We start from the raw sequence: 23,085 nt of genomic DNA, 5'->3' as shown, positions 1-23,085 counted from the left end.
CACTGTTAATGGTACCTGCTCGCCCTATTAGAGGTAATTGACCCAGTTATTTGTGAGTTTTTGGGAGTTCCTCTGTTTAGCAGCAGGGGGCAGCACTGCTTCTGTGAAACACTACATCAGGATGCATGTGTGATGCAGCTTATAAATGTGCTCGGGAAACAAAACCCTCTTCCTACTTTAGATCAGAGAAAGTAAACAAGCTGTCCTCTCTGTTGCTAAACAGAGACTGAACAAATCACATCGATTCATCTTTTTACCAGATAGATAGTAGCAATGAGAAACGACCATTAAACCTATAGATATTTTGATTTCGCTAGTCTGTGATTGTGTGTTTATATGGACAAACTGTTTTTTTAAAGTGGTCTAGCAGATGTCACACTGACAACATCCTCTTAGAGATGTTGAAGTCTGCATGTTTACGAGAGCAAGCAAGTAATTGTACTAGTTTATATGGATGTGCTTCAGAAACAGATCAGATATTTTCTTGCTCATAGATACTCTTGACAGCCTTAATATGTCTTCAACACATACAAAAGCTTTTTCATTGCACACAACTTTTTATTCGTAACACAAATAGAGATGTTCAGATTTTCTATAATAACATTGACAGCAACTTGAAATTAATTGTGAAAGGTGAGAACTTTTTGCTTTAATGTTGGAGGGTTATCATGCTGTTATTCCTCTGCTGTAAGTAAAAAATCACACTAAAACGCTGGGTTATTTTCAGCCCAGTGTTGGGTCAAAAACGGACACTAAGGGCTCACTCTTATTATCCCAAGTGATCACTAGTGTGATCGTTCTGTACCATGCATGACACCAAGCAGAATAAAATAACACAGACTTAACATTACACTGTGCTCCAGTGTTAAGAGAGCCATTTACGTCCTGTTTTCTTCAAATCAATCACATCCTAAAGCGTAAGGCGTGCTTCTGGGGAAGTAGGGAGGGCTCGGTTCGGATGGGATAGGCAATATAAGTGTGCCCTTAGGTAAATTAAAACAGAAATGTTTATATTTGACCCCTCACAGTGTGTTAAAGGATAAGTCAATTTTCTTTAAAACAAAATCCAGATAATTTACTCACCACCATGTCATCCAAAATGTTGATGTCTTTCTTTGTTCAGTCGAGAAGAAATTATGTTTTTTAAGGAAAACATTCCAGGATTTTTCTCATTTTAATGGACTTTAATGGACCCCAACACTTAACAGTTTTGATGCAGTTTAAAATTGCAGTTTCAAAGGACCCTAAATGATCCCAAACGAGGCATAAGGGTCTTATCTAGCGAAACGATTGTCATTTTGGGCAAGAAAAGTAAAAAATATGCACTTTTAAACCACAACTTCTCATCTTCCTCCGGTCCTGTGACCTCACGTAAAACGACATCACGTATCAAAACTACGCCCCAGTGTTTACAAGTGTGGAGAAAGAGGACCGTTCCGACGTTGTTGTATGTCGAATGATACTAATTAATGTCTTTGTGTCAGTTTATTGTTTAAAATGGTCCACAAATGTGTGTTTCATATATGTAACACGTGACCTTTCTACGTCATTATGCAATTATGTGAGGTCGTGCTGGCGCGTCACACAGCTGGAGGAAGACAAGAAGTTGTGGTTTAAATATTTTTTATTTTTCGTGGCCAAACATGACTTTCACTAGATAAGACCCTTATGCCTCGTTTGAGATCGTTTAGAGTCCTTTGAAACTGCAATTTTAAACTGCATTAAACTGTTAAGTGTTGGGGTCCATTAAAGTCCATTAAAATTAGAAAACATCTTGGAATGTTTTTCTCAAAAAACATAATTTCTTCTCGACTGAACAAAGAAAGACATCAACATTTTGGATGACATGGTGGTGAGTAAATTTTCTGGATTTGTTTTAAGAAAATGGACTAATCCTTTAAAACAACCCAGCATTTTGGGTTGAAACAATCCAGCATATAATTACAACCCAACGGGTGGGTCCGTTTTGAAAATTACCCATCATTTTTTTAAAGGGAAAAAGCTACATAAACTCACTAGGTCACCTCATTTACTGACCAGCTTGTTGTAAAACACAACTAGCCCACTATTTCTTGTACTTGATAACAATCCACATTTAAGAACAACCATAAGTCTTGTTAGCATTGCATTTTTGTCCCAACGATGGGTTAAAACAACCCAGCATTTTGGGTTAAATCACAACCCAGTAGGTGGGTTTGTTCATTTTTGACCCAAATTTGGATTTATAAATAATCATAATAATGTTTATTAACATTGAGGTTCTGACCTTCGTGCAGTTCAATCACACCAGTCTTTGTAAATGTGTACAGGTTCATGCCGTTAAAAAAAGTCCAATCCCAAACTGGTGCCACAAATGAAAAGCACACATTTCTCTAAAATCTTGCATTACTTTGTCTGCGTAGGATTTAAGCAACCAAACCCGCTCATTAGACAGGAGGTGTCCACGTACTTGATGTCTATTGAATGCACACTCGTGGTTTTTGGTTTGTGAAATGGGCGCTTGTATGTTTGTGTATGTGTTGAGAACTTAAGAAGTGGAGAAAGGCGTCTCTTTCATTCTTTAGAGGGACATCTGGTCATCCGGTCACTCATCTGGTCAGATTAACCTCTATTAGTACAGAGGACTCTTAGCACTCACAGCATAGGCACACTTGGCACGAATGTTTGGCAATGACACACACCGTTTCTGCAGACATGAGGACAGATAGAGGAAAAAAGGGCAAACAGATGAAAAACTCCCACATGTACACTGAAAAAAATTATTCATTCAATTTACTCAATTTTTTAAGGTAAGTGGTTGCAATCAATTTATTTAAGCTACATTTAAACAAAAAATTAGGAAAAAAACTTTTAAATGTAGGTTAAATAAATTGATTGCAAACACTTACCTTAAAAAATGGAGTAAATTGAATGAATAATTTTTTTTCAATGTAGGCTGGCTGATCACACATAATGCACAGTATCGCAAAATTTAGGCAAATCTATTCACGACGAACCAAACTGTTGGGGTAAATATTTGACCCAGAAATGGATTAAAGCAACCTGCATTTTGGGTTTAAATAACCCGGCATATACTGTATGTTATATTACAACCCTTTTTCACCCAGCATTTTTTTAAACTAATTCATTTTTTTTGAGTAAAAATTTTAATTAAAAGTAGAATATCTCAAAGGCATTTTAACAAAATACAATAGCGTTACAGTAACAAAAATCTTTTTTTGCAATACGGTAACAAGTAGTACTTAGTACTTACATCTGAAAACCAGATAGTTCGGGTCTAGCGGTACATTCACATGGGGTGAAAGCGTTAATGCTTGACAGAAAACTTCTCTGAAGCGTGGCCAACGGTCAATCACAGTGGCCGCAACACATGCTCCGGTCTTCCATTAACGTAATTAGCTGGCTCTGCCTAGGTTATTTGCATAAGGTGATCTGATAGGCTGATGCACACATTGCCGCTTGAAAAGTTGAGAAATGTTCAACTTCTGCAATGAGCAACGCCACTGACGTTGCACCGACTGATCCACAATTCAGTTCGGCAACACATGGTGTCACCCATTAAAAGTGAATGGAAAGCGTCAACGTTTACGCCCCGTGTGAATGTACCGTAAAAGTTTCACGTGTGCCTCGGACACGGGTCGGGTATAATAATAGCGGCATCAGGTCTCTGGTAATTTAAAATGAAAGTGTTTTTGCCAAACAGACCCAAGACGGCCCGAACTATCTTGTGTGTGTGCATCAAGTCCTTTTCCAACCCCTCCTCTGTTTGCCTGCAGTGCTTGCGACATCGTGTGGCTGGCGGTAGGTTAATTTTCGTTGAGACGGACCTGTCAATCAATTTTAAATGCGCATTTTAGCATTACCTTGGTGGTGTTGTCAGATAACAAAGCAAAAAAAAATGGAGCAGCGGGCCAAATTGGATGTGAGGCTAACTGGTGCGTGCAGGGATGCAGAATTCACACATGGCATTGCCATATACATTTGGGTCCAGTCAGGTTTAACTAAATTCTAAGGTCTCGGGTTTGTCTAGGGTCGGTCTTCCTTTAAAAAAAAATATTTATGCATGTCGAGTTCGGGTAAAAAGTCATTCGGGTAGGGTACATTTCTTTGGACCAGATGTAGTGCCTACATTAAGTGTCATAATACAAAAACTCTATGGTATTAAAATGGGCCGAAAGAGCTTGAGTGCTTGAAATTTGAAAGTCTGGTATGAAATGTTTGATACTTTTTGAGCTTTGATGTGCCGACTTTACATGTGTTTTTCATACGTATGTTTTTTTAGTGGAACATCCACTTTAGGTAGATGTGCCTGGATTTTGTTTCTTAGGAAATCATGTTTTTCTTATTTATTTAGATTTTGGGTGTAAAATGTGTTTTTGGTAAGATTTGCATAGTTACTTATCCAAAACCTACTGGAAATATTTGTAAATAAAAACTTCTGTCCACTGCGCTGGCATGTTTTTCTGCCTGTTGTTGGCAAAATATCAGCTAAGAAATTGTACAGACGCTTATATCTGTCATTATTTAGCTCTGTGAACTATAACGGCTGTGTGTAAACAGAAGTGTCACACAAAGATCCACAATTTCTGTAAATAAAGAGACGACAGTCATTTAGTCTCTTTCTTTCTGATTTGTAGCACCGTGTGTATGTGCTTGCTTGCGTGTGTGCGTGCGTGTGTGGATCGATGGCGGTCCGGCTGGCCAGCACTTTTGGTTCTGCTTTGCTTTTCTTCCCACAGCCTCAATTAATCCAGTTCAGAGGCCCATGGGCGACAGTGTAGAATACCAATGACCCATTTACTGTCTGAACCTCACCATATACAACACACACACAACTACAGACCGGCCTGGGCTACTCTGTGTGTAAATGTTTGTTTGATGTGAGAATGACAGACAGGGTTAAATAGATAGACTGTCCAGTTAAAAATGTTGTATATGTACAATTTCTTCATCTGTTTGTGTCTGTCTTTGTGTTGTGAGGATCACATGAATCAAGTGGCTTTGCATTACTACACAGACACACACACACACACACACACACACACACACACACACACACAGTGCCTGTGGGCCGTGTTAAGTGCGTGTGTAAATAAGACTTTTATAAATGGATTTCAATAGCAGGGCCACAGGGACTGAGAGATCAGACTGTCACCAGCTATCAGGCCAGACTGACAGCAGAAATATATACTGGACTAAATCTGTCCATTTATACAGTTATATATTTACAGATAACATCTTCTGTTCTTCATATTTCCATAGTTTTAAATCTAGTCCTACATATTAACATCTATACTTTCTACACTACACCTCACTAGAAATAATGTTAAATATCTGTCTGTCTGTATCTATTTTTTTTCAGCATAACAGCTGTAGTCAATAAATGTTAATTTGCTCTGTATATCTTTGTCTGTCTGCCTGTCTATCTGTTTATCTTTCGTTATATAGATATCAGTTTATCTGTCTATCTATTCATCTATCCCTATATCTATCTGTCAATCTATCAATTTCTGTCTGTCTGTCTGTCTGTCTCTCCATTTATCCTTATATTTATCTATCTATCTATCTATCTATCTATCTATCTATCTATCTATCTATCTATCTATCTATCTATCTATCTATCTATCTATCTATCTATCTATCTATCTCATCTATCTCATCTATCTCATCTATCAATCTCATCTATCAATCTCTATGTATCTCATTATGTCTGTCTGTCTGTCTATTTGTCGGTTTGTGTAGTCTTTCTGTCTTGTCTATCATCTGTCTGTCTATCTATCTATCTATATGTATATTGGTCTGTTGATCCATCTGTCCGTCTGTAGTCAATAAATAAGCATACATTTGCTCTCTCTGTCTGTCTGTATATTTATCAGTATATCTATCTGTCTGTCTGTCCATCAATCTGTCTGTCCTTCTCTCTGTCAGTCTCTCTACCTACCGCTCTTTCTGTCTGTCTGTATATTTATCCGTATATCTGTCTGTCTGTCTGTCTGTCCATCAATCTGTCTGTCTCTCTGTACGTCTCTCTACCTACCTCTCTGTCTGTCTGTCTGTCTGTCTGTCTGTCTGTCTGTCTGTATATTTATCAGTATATCTGTTTGTCTGTCTGTATATTTATCAGTATATCTGTCTGTCTCTCTGTCCATCTCTCTACCTGTCTGTCAGTCTGTCTCCCTGCCTGCCTGTCTATCTGTTTATCTGTATATCTTTCATTAAATAGATATCAGTTTATCTGTCTATCTATTCATCTATCCATGTCTGTCTGTCTGCATATTTATCAGTATATCTGTTTGTCTGTCTGTATATTTATCAGTCTATCTGTCTGTCTCTCTGTCCATCTCTCTACCTACCTCTCTTTCTGTATCTCTGTCTGTATATTTATCAGTATATCTGTTTGTCTATCTGTCCATCTCTCTACCTACCTGTTTGTCTGTCTGCTTGCCTGTCTATCTGTTTATCTGTATATCTTTCATTAAATAGATATCAGTTTATCTATCTATCTATTCATCTATCCATGTCTGTCTGTCTCTCCATCTGTTCCTATATCTATCTCTACCTATCTCTGTATCTGTATCTCATTATGTCTATCTGTCTATCTGTCTGTTGGTTTGTGTAGTCTTTCTATCTAGTCTATCATCTGTCTGCCTGCCCATCTATCTGTTTATCTTTATATCTGTTATTGAATAGATATCAGTTTATCTGTCTGTCTCTCCATCTATCCCTATCTCTATCTGTATCTCATTATGTCTACCCATCTGTCGATTCGTGTAGTCTTTCTGTCTTGTCTGTCTGTGTCTGCCTGCCTGTCTCTCTGTTTATCTTTATATCTTTCATTAAATAGATATCACTTTATCTGTCTGTCTCTCCATCTATCCCTATCTCTCTATATCTGTATCTCATTATGACTGTCTATCTATTTATCTGTCTGTCTATTTGTTGGTTTGTTTAGTCTTTCTATTTAGTCTATCATCTGTCTGTCTGTCTACCTATATCTCTACCTCTCTTTATTGTTTTATCTGTCTGTCTCTATCTATTCATCTATACCTCTGTCTGTCTGTCTGTCTGTTTGTCTGTCTATCTATGTCTGTCTATTCCTATATCTATCTATCTCTATCTGTATGTCTGTGTCTGCCTGCCTGTCTATCTGTTTATCTTTATATCTTTAATTAAATAGGTATCAGTTTATCTGTCTGCCTCTCCATCTATCCCTATCTCTGTCTATCTCTCTCTATCTGTATCTCATTGTGTCTGTCTTTCTATCTATCCGTTTGTCTATCTGTCTGTCGATTTGTCGATTCGTGTAGTCCTTCTATTTAGTCTATCATCTGTCTGTCTATCCATCTATCTGTATATTGGTAAGTCAATCCGTCTGTAGTCAATAAATAAGCATAAATTTGCTTTGTCTGTCTGCCTGCCTATTTGTCTGTCTGTCTATCTGTATATTTATCAATATATCTGTATGTCTGTCAATCTATCTGTCTGTCTCTCTGTCCATGTCTCTACCTCTCTATCTGTATCTCTTTATGTCTGTTTCTGCCTGCCTGTCTGTCTGTTTATCTGTATATCTTTCAGTATATAGATATCGGTTTATGTGTCTGTCTGTCTATCTATTTATCTATCCCTATATCTATCTATCCATGTCTGTCCGTCTATCCCTTTGTCTATCTCTCTATCTGTATCTCATTATGTCTATCTGTCTGTCTATTTGTCGGTTTGTCTAGTCTTTCTATCTAGTCTATATTATGTCTGTCAGTCTGTCTATCTATCTACCTGTATATTGGTCTGTTGATCCGTCTGTCCATCTGTAGTCAATAAATAAGCATAAATTTGCTCTGTCTGTCTGCCTGCCTATTTGTCCGCCTGTCTTCATCATTTTTATCAGTATATCTGTCTGTCCATCCATTTGTCTATCTTTCCGTCCATACATCTACCGATCTATGTATCTATCTCTTTTTATTGATCTATCTATCTGTATATTGGTCTGTCTGTCTATTTATCAATCTGTATGTTTGTTGGTCCTTCTCTCTCTCTCTCTCTCTCTCTCCTGTTATTAATTAATCAATCTATACATCTATCTTTTTGTGTATTTATCCCCCTGCCCATCTCTCTATCTGTATATCTATCTGTAAGTTTGTTGGTCTTTATCTTCTGTTAATAATTAATCTCGTCTGTCTTTAACGTGTGTGTGTGCGTGCGTGCTGATCGTCAGATGTGTCGCCCCTCTCCAGTTGGTTAGCAGTATGGCCCTTGTGTCTCATGCTGTCACGGCTAAATGGTGGCCATTGTGTGTGTGTGAAGGAGTCGGGGACCGGGCTGGTGGGGCGGGGGTGTGTGTATGCCTCTCACTGCTAAATGGGGTCCCCGAATGTGAGGTTTTGTGCTAAACGGTTCATTGTTGTAAAATAGTGTGTGTAAATGGGAGGCAGATGGGCAGGGTGTCAGGCACGTGGGTCCCTCTCAGCGAGAGAAACCAGTAGACAGACAGGAAGGAGGGACGAGGGCGTAGAGGTCACATGGGGTCGTGTATTAGCGCTGTCAAAGAAGCCGTGCGTACGTTCACCAGTGTTTCCAGTCTGTGACGTTACCACGGTTACTGGATGCTGAGCATTCTCCCACTGAGCGAGTGTTTCCTTGAATATTAACAGTTCATCAGCGTTATCATGATTATTTTTATGTTATTTTCCTATTTTTACAGTATTACAGGAACAGTTTTAGTCACTGAGTCGTATTGGATGAGATGGGACGGTTTACAGTTTTATATCGTTGCAATAACTGTTCAAAATATGTAATCGGACGTGTAGCAAACAATGCAAGAGTTCAAATACTTTATCTCCTTGTCATTTGATACACACAACATTTATGGCCAAACAAACATTATCCCTTCTCAAACTTATTATTTATCTTTGCCACATTACTGATGATGGTCGCGTCCTCCCCCCTCCTTTGACCCTCTGTTCTCTGTGTCTGTGAGAGGTTGGTGGGTTTTACTCCGTGATTGACAGGGGTCTGTCCCTTAGCCCCTAATAGCTTCTTAATCAGACCAGATAATAGACTGCCATGCCTGTTCACCACACACACACAAACCCTTTAACTCTCCCACGCTCACAATTGGAGATAAAGAGACATTTAGAGTTCATAAATGTATTTACTTGATATTATTAATCATTTTTATATACATTTAATAGACATTTAGCAACCACTGCCTCACCTCTTCACAAACCAATGACACAAATAACCAAATAACAAATAACGTATATAAACTAGGGCGGCAAAACGATTAATCGCGATTAATCGTTTGCAGAAAAAAAACATTTTGTTTACATCATATATGTGTGGGTACTGTGTATAAAAATAATTGTGCGTGCGTGTGTATGCATGAAGTGTTTGGTTCCAAAACGCAATAAATCCATTTTGACTAATTTGGGTAAAAACTGGGTGTTTGGGTGTTCTCTATACCAAGAAAGTGACAAGATGGAAACCACTATTTTCTGTTACAAACTTTCACATAGCAAGGGTAGAGCATTGTGTTTGCATAGCAAAAAAATGTCATGGGTTCAATCCCAGGGAACACAAGTATTGTTAAAAAACGTATAGCTTGTAATGAACTATAAGTCGCTTTGGATGAAAGCATCTTCCAAAGATGATATATAATATACATTTTACATACATTTGAAAATGTTTATATGCATGTAAATATTTTATTTAAATATGTGTGTGTGTATTTATATATATACATAATTATTGAACACAGTACACACACATATATGATGTAAACAAAAACTTTTATACTGCAAATGATTAGTAACAATCGTTTTTCACCTATATGTGTGTATATATACATATTTTTGCCAAATCCCTTCAACTTTGTGTAAACACTTTGTGTTTATTGTATTTTATATATGATAGATATTTGTTTTTATTCATGCAGTGTATTGGCATTTTATTCATTTATAAGATTGCACACTTTCTCACTCGCCGTAATTTGTCACTAAGTGAAGATATATTTAATCTTACTTAATCTTGTTTATTTTAATAAAATTGACATTGACCTTTAACATTGTTCATCTGTAAATTAAACTTGCATTTCTCAAATCAAATCAAATCATTTAGTGGAGTTCATAACACATTTAACTTGTGTAATGTTTGGGTTAAACTATACAGCAGTAAAGGATGCACAAAAGGTTATTGTCTATCTGGATTTGATTGTGATGTGTTGGTCAAACTTTTTTCCACTCCTGCTTTTAGAACAATGCATATTTATCACATTTTAATGAAAGATAATAAAAGCACATTTTAATGCAAAAAATTATGAAGAAAGCACAGTCTTTACATTAAAACATAATTTAATTTGACTAATATATACTTGATCTATATTGACTTGTTTGCAGGTTTGCCGGTAAGACGGTGAGTTCAGATTCTCTGGTCCTGGTTTCGGTGGCCCTTAAGGATTCAGATGCAGTGATCACAGTTAACACAGAGAAAACCGTGATGGCATCCATGCTACTGCGGCAGTTTAAAACAGCCCTGACCAACAGCGCCACCTAGAAATCGATGTCCAAGGCATGGAGAGCTGAAAATCCTCACCCGCAACATTTCAACACTTGAAATTCAGTCTCGGATTTTGCCATTATTCAAATATAGTGTTATTCTTTTGGTTTGTAATGACACACTGTAAAAAAATCTTTTGGCACTTAAATTTTTAAGTTTAATTAACTGGGAATAAAGTTTACATAACTAAATCAAATTCAACTTGATTTAATACGTTACAGCAACTTATCACTTGTCAAAATTGTTGAAATGACTTATAAATCCTAGTTGATTGAACCTACAAATTTATGTGCAAAAATATTTTTTACAGTGCAATTTAGTTGCCATGATTTGGATTTGAGTCTTGATGGAGACGGTTTCGTTTCTTCTGCCAAAAATTTAAACCTACCCTTGATTTTTCTCTGTAAGATTTCCCATTGTCCTGGAAAGTCAGACTGACAAAGTGTTTATTTAATTTTGTTAAATGTTACCAGGTTTTCTACATATTTGCTGGTTTCTGTCCATGTGGTCTGTTGTACGGTCTTGCGTTGTTCGAAAGATTTTTTCAATTCATATCCATGTTAAGTGCCTTTTATTAAATTCATTAACCCAAGTGCCCAAACCCGTTTCAACATAACTACAAATGAAAGAAAAATTGTCTGGAAAATATAAAGCGCTCTCGTTTCAGTCATTTGTGTGTAATACTGTCTGCCAACTTGCTTTATCAAGAGAGAAACTAAATAAACCATGTCTGAAAAACTGTGTTTTAGTGTTTAACCCTACGTGGTCACCATTCACATTCATTGCATTTTTTTTTTTCTAAACACTGAAAGTGAATGGTGACGGAGATTGTCTGAGGAATGAGGTGGTCACACTAGACTTTGAGGGTGTGTGAATATTTTCCTACAGTGCAAGTAAGTGAAGACTTCATGATACAATGTATGAATATCATTGCATTAAATGACAATATATCAAAAAAATTAAATCCAAAGAATGCACTTTAAAGGAAAACACCACTGTTTTTCAATATTTTCTTATGTTCTTACCTCAACTTAGATGAATTAGTAGACACCTATCTTTATTCAATGCGTGCACTTTTAATCTTTGTTCAGCGCTTCATGAATGTGTTAGCGTTTAGCCTAACCCCATTCATTCCTATGGCTCCAAACAAAAGTTTTATTTTGTGCCACCATACTTACTCGTGTAACTACTCATGTAACAGTCTTTAAAAAGGGAAAACATGGAAGTGTTTGGTGGCTTCTAAATTCATCCCTGTTCGGAGCCATATGGGGCTAGGCTAAATGCTAACGCATTCATGAAGAGCTGTACAAAAAAAATGGGTATGTATTAATTTGTCTAAGTTGAGGTAAGAACATAGTAAAATATTGTTTTCTTTTAACCCTTTCAAACCCTGCGTCCACTGGAATGGACATCACATGTTTTGTGGCTCAAACAAAAAAAAATCAACCAATCAAAATAAGGCACACTGATTAAACACCTAAAAAATCAGGTCTGAAGGGGTTAAGTGTTGCTTAAATTGCCAAATGCTTTTTATGAGCCAATATGGTTGTTACTAATATAGGAACCAGCTAAAGTGTACTGTATACACTGTATGCAAATTTAATGCAATTGTCACTTTATCTATAAAGTATTCAGTTTAATCCCAGTGGTTCTCAATGGGGGCGCGAGATTTCTGACATTTCATAAAAACGTAAATTTTACTTATTCTGTGTAATTAAATCTTAGAGAAATAAGGCCACTAACCAACATCTCTACAGTACAGTGTGTCATTTCATGTTTTGTTTAATTTTATTGTAAAGTCTAGATTAATTTTCTAAGGAAACGCCAAAAAGTTTGGAACCACACTATAATCTGATATTTATATAGCAGTGGGTGACTGATTTTCAAAGTTGGCATCAATCCAGATGACAGAGCTCACAAAACTGAAGGCCATAGTAACATCTTTTAACGTTGATATAAACTGAGAAGTGTATTATTTGTATGACTTTTTGAGAGATTTGAGCTTTTAAGAGTAACAAAAACTAGTTATAATGCATGTGTGGGTGTTGAACATCTGTCTGCTATAGCCTGCACATTAATCATAATGTTAATGTCACAAAGGACACACTCTCATAAGCACACATGAATGCACTCATTCTTGACTGTAGAGACCTCACCGGCCCCTGCAGGTGTTTACTGTGGGGTCGTGAGACCAAACAAAAAAATATGGGATTCAAAATCTTGCTTCTGTGCACCTGCATAGGGAATGTTTCCTTTTTAAGATGTCAAATAAATCTTTGGGGTCCCCAGTGAGTACCTATGTATAATTCTAGCTCCAAATTTCATATAGATCATTTGTTAAAATTGCCACTTTGTAGGTGTGAGCAAGTGTCCCTTTAAATGCAAATGAACTGATCTCTGCACTAAATTGCAGTGCTGTGGTTGGATAGTGCAGATTAAGGGGCGGTATTATTATAATAAGATCCCCTTCTGACATCACAAGGGGAGAAATTTCAATTAGGCCTACCTATTTTTTCACATGCTTGCAGAGAATGGTTTACCGAAACTAAGTAACTGGGTTGATCTTTTTCACATTTTCTAGGTTGATAGAAGCACTGGGGACCCAATTATAGCCCTTAAACATGGAAAAGTCAGATTTTCATGATATGTCCCCTTTAAGATTTTAAAACTCACATTAAATAGAGCCTGAATTGTTATGCTAATATATTGAATTAGACAAATGCAAAACAGAAGCATTACAGTAGAAGACCCTACGGTATGTTTGTATGATAATTAAATTTGTAAGTTATGCGTAGCATCAGGCTTTTCTCTGTTAAGCCGAAGCCGTGTCTTTATTGGACATTATGGTACTTGTCCTTTATCACTGAGGATTTTATGTACCTTTGAGAGATAAAATGGACACATAAAAAGGCGAGAGAAAATTCCAGACCACCTCCTTCTATCGGTGTAGGTGTTACGATGTTACTTGCTTTTTAAGATGCACTTCATGGCCTTTCTGCACTGTGCGCACACCTGCATGGGTGGCTGTTTTATCTCTACAGTATATTGTAGTCTATACGTGCTGTTCATTTAAATGTTACTTAGATCGGATAACTACTGTAAACCTAGTGATGCTAGAGTATTATGTGTGGTTGCTATGCAGTTACATAGGGTGCGGTTAGTGCATTAGAATGTGGTTGCTATGAATTTCATAGGTGGTTGATAAGGTGTTGCTATGTGGTTGTTTAGGCTTTACAGTGCTACTGTTACAGTTCTTCTGAGTGGTTGTTAGCGCATTGATATGTGGTTGCTAGATATTTGATAGGCGGTTACTAAGGTGTTTCTATGTGGTTGCTAAGGCTTTGGTGTGCTATTGTTACAGGTCTTCCTAGCAGTTGTAAGTGCATTGATATGTGGTTGCTAGATATTTGGTAGGCGGTCACTAAGGTGTTGCTATGTGGTTGCTAAGGCTTTGCTGTGCTATTGTTACAGGTCTTCCTAGCAGTTGTAAGTGCATTGATATGTGGTTGCTAGATATTTGGTAGGCGGTCACTAACGTGTTGCTATGTGGTTGCTAAGGCTTTGCTGTGCTATTGTTACAGGTCTTCTGAGCAGTTGTTAGTGCATTAGGATGTGGTTGCTAGAGATTTGATGGGCGGTTGCTAAGGTGTTGCTATGTCATAGTTAAGGCATTGCTAGGCTGCTGTTAAAGGTCTTCCAAGAGGCCATTAGTTGATATGTGTGGTAGCTAGAGATTTGATAGACGGTTACTATGGTGTTGCTATGTGGTTGCTAAGGCTTTACTGTGCTATTGTTACAGTTCTTCTGAGGGGTTGTTAGCGCATTGATATGTGGTTGCTGGAGATTTGATAGGTGGTTACTAAGGTGTTGCTATGTGGTTTCTAAGGCTTTACTGTGCTACTATTACAGTTCTTCTGAGCGGTTGTTAGCGCATTGATATGTGGTTGCTAGAGATTTGATAGGCGGTTACTAAGGTGTTTCTATGTGGTTGCTAAGGCTTTGGTGTGCTATTGTTACAGGTCTTCCTAGCAGTTGTTAGTGCATTGATATGTGGTTGCTAGATATTTGATAGGTGGTTACTATTGAGTTTCAATGTGGTTTCTAAGGCATTGCTATGCTGCTGTTAAAGGTCTTTTAGGTGGTTGTTAGTGCATCAGCATGTGGTTGCTAGATATTTAATAATTCGCTTATTAAGGTGTTGCTAAGTGGTTGCTAAGGCTTTGCTGTGCTACTGTTACAGGTCTTCTGAGCAGTTGTTAGTGCATTAGGATGTGGTTGCTAGATATTTAATAATTCTCTTATTAAGGTGTTGCTAAGTGGTTGCTAAGGCTTTGCTGTGCTATTGTTACAGGTCTTCTTAGCAGTTGTAAGTGCATTGATATGTGGTTGCTAGATATTTGATAGGTGGTTACTATTGAGTTTCAATGTGGTTTCTAAGGCATTGCTATGCTGCTGTTAAAGGTCTTTTAGTTGGTTGTTAGTGCATCAGCATGTGGTTGCTAGATATTTAATAAATCGCTTATTAAGGTGTTGCTAAGTGGTTGCTAAGGCTTTGCTGTGCTACTGTTACAGGTCTTCTGAGCAGTTGTTAGTGCATTAGGATGTGGTTGCTAGATATTTAATAATTCGCTTATTAAGGTGTTGCTAAGTGGTTGCTAAGGCTTTGCTGTGCTACTGTTACAGGTCTTCTGAGCAGTTGTTAGTGCATTAGGATGTGGTTGCTAGATATTTAATAATTCGCTTATTAAGGTGTTGCTAAGTGGTTGCTAAGGCTTTGCTGTGCTACTGTTACAGGTCTTCTGAGCAGTTGTTAGTGCATTAGGATGTGGTTGCTAGATATTTAATAATTCGCTTATTAAGGTGTTGCTAAGTGGTTGCTAAGGCTTTGCTGTGCTACTGTTACAGGTCTTCTGAGCAGTTGTTAGTGCATTAGGATGTGGTTGCTAGATATTTAATAATTCGCTTATTAAGGTGTTGCTAAGTGGTTGCTAAGGCTTTGCTGTGCTACTGTTACAGGTCTTCTGAGCAGTTGTTAGTGCATTAGGATGTGGTTGCTAGATATTTAATAATTCGCTTATTAAGGTGTTGCTAAGTGGTTGCTAAGGCTTTGCTGTGCTACTGTTACAGGTCTTCTGAGCAGTTGTTAGTGCATTAGGATGTGGTTGCTAGATATTTAATAATTCGCTTATTAAGGTGTTGCTAAGTGGTTGCTAAGGCTTTGCTGTGCTACTGTTACAGGTCTTCTGAGCAGTTGTTAGTGCATTAGAATGTGGTTGCTAGATATTTAATAATTCGCTTATTAAGGTGTTGCTAAGTGGTTGCTAAGGCTTTGCTGTGCTACTGTTACAGGTCTTCTGAGCAGTTGTTTGTGCATTAGGATGTGGTTGCTAGATATTTAATAATTCGCTTATTAAGGTGTTGCTAAGTGGTTGCTAAGGCTTTGCTGTGCTACTGTTACAGGTCTTCTGAGCAGTTGTTAGTGCATTAGGATGTGGTTGCTAGATATTTAATAATTTGCTTATTAAGGTGTTGCTTAGTGGTTGCTAAGGCTTTGCTGTGCTACTGTTACAGGTCTTCTGAGCAGTTGTTAGTGCATTAGGATGTGGTTGCTAGATATTTAATAATTCGCTTATTAAGGTGTTGCTAAGTGGTTGCTAAGGCTTTGCTGTGCTACTGTTACAGTTCTTCTGAGTGGTTGTTAGTGCATTGATATGTGGTTGCTAGATATTTGATAGGCGGTTACTAAGGTGTTTCTATGTGGTTTCTAAGGCTTTGCTGTGCTATTGTTACAGGTCTTCCTAGCAGTTGTAAGTGCATTGATATGTGGTTGCTATATATTTGGTAGGCGGTCACTAAGGTGTTGCTATGTGGTTGCTAAGGCTTTGCTGTGCTATTGTTACAGGTCTTCTTAGCAGTTGTAAGTGCATTGATATGTGGTTGCTAGATATTTGATAGGTGGTTACTATTGAGTTTCAATGTGGTTTCTAAGGCATTGCTATGCTGCTGTTAAAGGTCTTTTAGTTGGTTGTTAGTGCATCAGCATGTGGTTGCTAGATATTTAATAATTCGCTTATTAAGGTGTTGCTAAGTGGTTGCTAAGGCTTTGCTGTGCTACTGTTACAGGTCTTCTGAGCAGTTGTTAGTGCATTAGGATGTGGTTGCTAGATATTTAATAATTCGCTTATTAAGGTGTTGCTAAGTGGTTGCTAAGGCTTTGCTGTGCTACTGTTACAGGTCTTCTGAGCAGTTGTTAGTGCATTAGGATGTGGTTGCTAGATATTTAATAATTCGCTTATTAAGGTGTTGCTAAGTGGTTGCTAAGGCTTTGCTGTGCTACTGTTACAGGTCTTCTGAGCAGTTGTTAGTGCATTAGGATGTGGTTGCTAGATATTTAATAATTCGCTTATTAAGGTGTTGCTAAGTGGTTGCTAAGGCTTTGCTGTGCTACTGTTACAGGTCTTCTGAGCAGTTGTTAGTGCATTAGGATGTGGTTGCTAGATATTTAATAATTCGCTTATTAAGGTGTTGCTTAGTGGTTGTTAAGGCTTTGCTGTGCTACTGTTACAGTTCTTCTGAGTGGTTGTTAGTGCATTAGGATGTGGTTGCTAGATATTTAATAATTCGCTTATTAAGGTGTTGCTTAGTGGTTGCTAAGGCTTTGCTGTGCTACTGTTACAGGTCTTCTGAGCAGTTGTTAGTGCATTAGGATGTGGTTGCTAGATATTTAATAATTCGCTTATTAAGGTGTTGCTAAGTGGTTGCTAAGGCTTTGCTGTGCTACTGTTACAGTTCTTCTGAGTGGTTGTTAGTGCATTGATATGTGGTTGCTAGATATTTGATAGGCGGTTACTAAGGTGTTTCTATGTGGTTGCTAAGGCTTTGCTGTGCTATTGTTACAGGTCTTCCTAGCAGTTGTAAGTGCATTGATATGTGGTTGCTATATATTTGGTAGGCGGTCACTAAGGTGTTGCTATGTGGTTGCTAAGGCTTTGCTGTGCTATTGTTACAGGTCTTCTTAGCAGTTGTAAGTGCATTGATATGTGGTTGCTAGATATTTGATAGGTGGTTACTATTGAGTTTCAATGTGGTTTCTAAGGCATTGCTATGCTGCTGTTAAAGGTCTTTTAGTTGGTTGTTAGTGCATCAGCATGTGGTTGCTAGATATTTAATAATTCACTTATTAAGGTGTTGCTAAGTGGCTGCTAAGGCTTTGCTGTGCTACTGTTACAGGTCTTCTGAGCAGTTGTTAGTGCATTAGGATGTGGTTGCTAGATATTTAATAATTCGCTTATTAAGGTGTTGCTAAGTGGTTGCTAAGGCTTTGCTGTGCTACTGTTACAGGTCTTCTGAGCAGTTGTTAGTGCATTAGGATGTGGTTGCTAGATATTTAATAATTCGCTTATTAAGGTGTTGCTAAGTGGTTGCTAAGGCTTTGCTGTGCTACTGTTACAGGTCTTCTGAGCAGTTGTTAGTGCATTAGGATGTGGTTGCTAGATATTTAATAATTCGCTTATTAAGGTGTTGCTAAGTGGTTGCTAAGGCTTTGCTGTGCTACTGTTACAGGTCTTCTGAGCAGTTGTTAGTGCATTAGGATGTGGTTGCTAGATATTTAATAATTCGCTTATTAAGGTGTTGCTAAGTGGTTGCTAAGGCTTTGCTGTGCTACTGTTACAGGTCTTCTGAGCAGTTGTTAGTGCATTAGGATGTGGTTGCTAGATATTTAATAATTCGCTTATTAAGGTGTTGCTAAGTGGTTGCTAAGGCTTTGCTGTGCTACTGTTACAGGTCTTCTGAGCAGTTGTTAGTGCATTAGAATGTGGTTGCTAGATATTTAATAATTCGCTTATTAAGGTGTTGCTAAGTGGTTGCTAAGGCTTTGCTGTGCTACTGTTACAGGTCTTCTGAGCAGTTGTTTGTGCATTAGGATGTGGTTGCTAGATATTTAATAATTCGCTTATTAAGGTGTTGCTAAGTGGTTGCTAAGGCTTTGCTGTGCTACTGTTACAGGTCTTCTGAGCAGTTGTTAGTGCATTAGGATGTGGTTGCTAGATATTTAATAATTTGCTTATTAAGGTGTTGCTTAGTGGTTGCTAAGGCTTTGCTGTGCTACTGTTACAGGTCTTCTGAGCAGTTGTTAGTGCATTAGGATGTGGTTGCTAGATATTTAATAATTCGCTTATTAAGGTGTTGCTAAGTGGTTGCTAAGGCTTTGCTGTGCTACTGTTACAGTTCTTCTGAGTGGTTGTTAGTGCATTGATATGTGGTTGCTAGATATTTGATAGGCGGTTACTAAGGTGTTTCTATGTGGTTTCTAAGGCTTTGCTGTGCTATTGTTACAGGTCTTCCTAGCAGTTGTAAGTGCATTGATATGTGGTTGCTATATATTTGGTAGGCGGTCACTAAGGTGTTGCTATGTGGTTGCTAAGGCTTTGCTGTGCTATTGTTACAGGTCTTCTTAGCAGTTGTAAGTGCATTGATATGTGGTTGCTAGATATTTGATAGGTGGTTACTATTGAGTTTCAATGTGGTTTCTAAGGCATTGCTATGCTGCTGTTAAAGGTCTTTTAGTTGGTTGTTAGTGCATCAGCATGTGGTTGCTAGATATTTAATAATTCGCTTATTAAGGTGTTGCTAAGTGGTTGCTAAGGCTTTGCTGTGCTACTGTTACAGGTCTTCTGAGCAGTTGTTAGTGCATTAGGATGTGGTTGCTAGATATTTAATAATTCGCTTATTAAGGTGTTGCTAAGTGGTTGCTAAGGCTTTGCTGTGCTACTGTTACAGGTCTTCTGAGCAGTTGTTAGTGCATTAGGATGTGGTTGCTAGATATTTAATAATTCGCTTATTAAGGTGTTGCTAAGTGGTTGCTAAGGCTTTGCTGTGCTACTGTTACAGGTCTTCTGAGCAGTTGTTAGTGCATTAGGATGTGGTTGCTAGATATTTAATAATTCGCTTATTAAGGTGTTGCTAAGTGGTTGCTAAGGCTTTGCTGTGCTACTGTTACAGGTCTTCTGAGCAGTTGTTAGTGCATTAGGATGTGGTTGCTAGATATTTAATAATTCGCTTATTAAGGTGTTGCTTAGTGGTTGTTAAGGCTTTGCTGTGCTACTGTTACAGTTCTTCTGAGTGGTTGTTAGTGCATTAGGATGTGGTTGCTAGATATTTAATAATTCGCTTATTAAGGTGTTGCTTAGTGGTTGCTAAGGCTTTGCTGTGCTACTGTTACAGGTCTTCTGAGCAGTTGTTAGTGCATTAGGATGTGGTTGCTAGATATTTAATAATTCGCTTATTAAGGTGTTGCTAAGTGGTTGCTAAGGCTTTGCTGTGCTACTGTTACAGTTCTTCTGAGTGGTTGTTAGTGCATTGATATGTGGTTGCTAGATATTTGATAGGCGGTTACTAAGGTGTTTCTATGTGGTTGCTAAGGCTTTGCTGTGCTATTGTTACAGGTCTTCCTAGCAGTTGTAAGTGCATTGATATGTGGTTGCTATATATTTGGTAGGCGGTCACTAAGGTGTTGCTATGTGGTTGCTAAGGCTTTGCTGTGCTATTGTTACAGGTCTTCTTAGCAGTTGTAAGTGCATTGATATGTGGTTGCTAGATATTTGATAGGTGGTTACTATTGAGTTTCAATGTGGTTTCTAAGGCATTGCTATGCTGCTGTTAAAGGTCTTTTAGTTGGTTGTTAGTGCATCAGCATGTGGTTGCTAGATATTTAATAATTCACTTATTAAGGTGTTGCTAAGTGGCTGCTAAGGCTTTGCTGTGCTACTGTTACAGGTCTTCTGAGCAGTTGTTAGTGCATTAGGATGTGGTTGCTAGATATTTAATAATTCGCTTATTAAGGTGTTGCTAAGTGGTTGCTAAGGCTTTGCTGTGCTACTGTTACAGGTCTTCTGAGCAGTTGTTAGTGCATTAGGATGTGGTTGCTAGATATTTAATAATTCGCTTATTAAGGTGTTGCTAAGTGGTTGCTAAGGCTTTGCTGTGCTACTGTTACAGGTCTTCTGAGCAGTTGTTAGTGCATTAGGATGTGGTTGCTAGATATTTAATAATTCGCTTATTAAGGTGTTGCTAAGTGGTTGCTAAGGCTTTGCTGTGCTACTGTTACAGGTCTTCTGAGCAGTTGTTAGTGCATCAGCATGTGGTTGCTAGAGATTTGATGGGCGGTTGCTAAGGTGTTGCTATGTCATAGTTAAGGCATTGCTAGGCTGCTGTTAAAGGTCTTCCAAGAGGCTGTTAGTTGATATGTGTGGTTGCTAGAGATTTGATAGACGGTTACTATGGTGTTGCTATGTGGTTGCTAAGGCTTTACTGTGCTATTGTTACAGTTCTTCTGAGGGGTTGTTAGCACATTGATATGTGGTTGCTAGAGATTTGATAGGTAGTTACTAAGGTGTTGCCATGTGGTTGCTAAGGCTTTACTATTACAGTTCTTCTGAGCGAATGTTAGCACATTGATATTTGGTTGCTAGAGATTTGATAGGCGGTTACCATGGTGTTGCTACAATATGTGGTTGCCAAGGCTTTACTGTGCTACTGTTACAGTTCTTCTGAGTGGTTGTTCTTTGTGCATTGATATGTGGTTGCTAAGGCATTGCTATGCTGCTGTTAACTGTCTTCCAGGTGGTTGTTAGTGCATCAGGATTTGGTTGCTAGATATTTAATAATTTGCTTACTAAGGTGTTGCTAGGTGGTTGCTAAGGCTTTTCTGTGCTGCTGTGGTGGTTGTTAGTGCATCAGCATGTGGTTGCTAGATATTTAATAATTTGCTTACTATGGTGTTGCTATGTGTTGCTAAGGCTTTACTCTGCCACTGTTACAGGTCTTCTGAGTGTTTGTTTGCACATTGCTATGTGGTTGCTAGGGATTTTGGTTTCTAAGGTGGTTAATATAGTGAAAATCTATGGAATTTTTCACCTATTTTGTCATCAACAAAGTCTGATCGATTTGAAAAATAACACCTTAAGCCATATGATGTCAGTTATGATTTATGTCTAGAGCACAAACAATGTGGTATGCATAAAATTTCCAAGTGTATCATTTATATTTAGGAGTTTATTCAAATCTAAAATTAATAGGAAACAGTAAAGATGATTCTTGCATTGCTTTACTAAAATCATATTGTTGATATGAAAATAATTCTGAACTAGGTGGTTTAATACAATATTTAAAGGCTCTCTATAGTGAATGATAGCTTTGACAGCATTTTGTTGCCATCACAGGTGCATCCACACATCTGGAATGCCCAAACATGCTGTCTAGGTGTAGGCAGTTCACTAGGTTTTGAGATGGAGCCAATAATGCTTTTACAAACAGCATTATCTCTGTTAATGAGATTTAAACATTGCTCAAACCAACAGGGTGTTTTTGAAGTAGAAGCCATTTCACTTCCAGATTAATAAGAGATCACAAGCTACCCATACTCTAGCTACTGAACAGCAGGCTTTTAAAATTGTGTCATCATAATGAACTTCAAAATACTGCACTTTATCACCGCATTCTGACTAAATGTGTGGCATGCTGTTCTTCATCAATGAAAGCAGATTTATTGAGGTGAGAAAGAAATAAAGAATGGAGGGTTTAAGCGTGTTCGGTTGGTACTTCAGTAATTATTTTTAAACTCTGTTGCGACGTGATTTGACTTCAATTAATGCAATGTAAACACCGTGGTTTCAATTAAACCTGGAGATGTTGCAGGTTGCTCGGGTGGCGTGGTTGTACGCGTGTTGCCGTGGTAACGGCTAGTGTGAATATTCTGCGTGGGCTTTGTGATGGGGGCCTGCTTTTTGATGTGCGATGGGTATGAACTTCAATAGCTGAGTCGATTGTCGTTTCGAAAAATGCTTGAAACCTTTAGAGGTTTTCAATTTTGAATAATAAGAGAATTTACTTAAAAAAACAACTGGTCAAAATATCAAAAACAGTAATTAGCTTAGAGGACTTTGAAGCAAATGTAATTGCCTAGGAGAACATGAAGGAGAAAATCATCATTTTTTTATTCTCATTTAAGTAATGCAGAAATGTGCTTTGAATATTTAATATTATTTAATATGAATAAAGCTAACTACATTACCAATAAGAGTCCTTTTCAAGGGTCATGTGACAAAAATGTTGTCTTAGGGGACACCATTCAGCTGATCTCCGGGTCTGACGGTACCACTTTTAGCATAGCTTAGCATAATCCATTGAATCTGATTAGACCATTACCATCGCGCTAAAAAATAACTAAAGAGTTTGGATATTTTTCCTATTTAAAACTTGACTCTTCTGTAGTTACATCGTGTACTAAGACTGACGGAAAATTAAAAGTTGTGATTTTCTAGGCAGATATGGCTAGGAACTATACTCTCATTCTGGCGTAATAATCAAGGACTTTGCTGCCGCAACATGGCTGCAGCAGGCGTAGTGATATTACGCACTGCCCGAAAATAGTCCCCTTGGTTACTTTCAATTGCAGGGGACTATTTTCAGGCAGTGCGTAATATAACTAAATCTAGCTGGGTAGTACCCTTTAAAAGGTACTAATGTGTAACA

The 23,085-nt window shown here is 37.9% G+C and overlaps 1 protein-coding gene across 1 annotated transcript in view; it reads left to right on the top strand.

Moving 5' to 3' along the window:
• ap3b1a (adaptor related protein complex 3 subunit beta 1a) overlaps window positions 1-11,283 on the top strand; it is an 89,650-nt gene extending 78,367 nt beyond the window's left edge. The window contains exon 27 of the mRNA XM_065243909.2: window positions 10,392-11,283. Within this exon, the coding sequence (XP_065099981.1) occupies window positions 10,392-10,548 (157 nt within the window). The 3' untranslated portion in view covers window positions 10,549-11,283. The remainder of the gene's footprint in view (window positions 1-10,391) is intronic.
• Window positions 11,284-23,085: the final 11,802 nt, after the last annotated feature.

Source organism: Paramisgurnus dabryanus, chromosome 18, assembly GCF_030506205.2.
Source record: "Paramisgurnus dabryanus chromosome 18, PD_genome_1.1, whole genome shotgun sequence".
Lineage (NCBI taxonomy): Eukaryota > Metazoa > Chordata > Actinopteri > Cypriniformes > Cobitidae > Paramisgurnus > Paramisgurnus dabryanus.
Note: the sequence above shows the minus strand (reverse complement) of the source record. Positions and strands in the feature narration are given on the sequence as shown.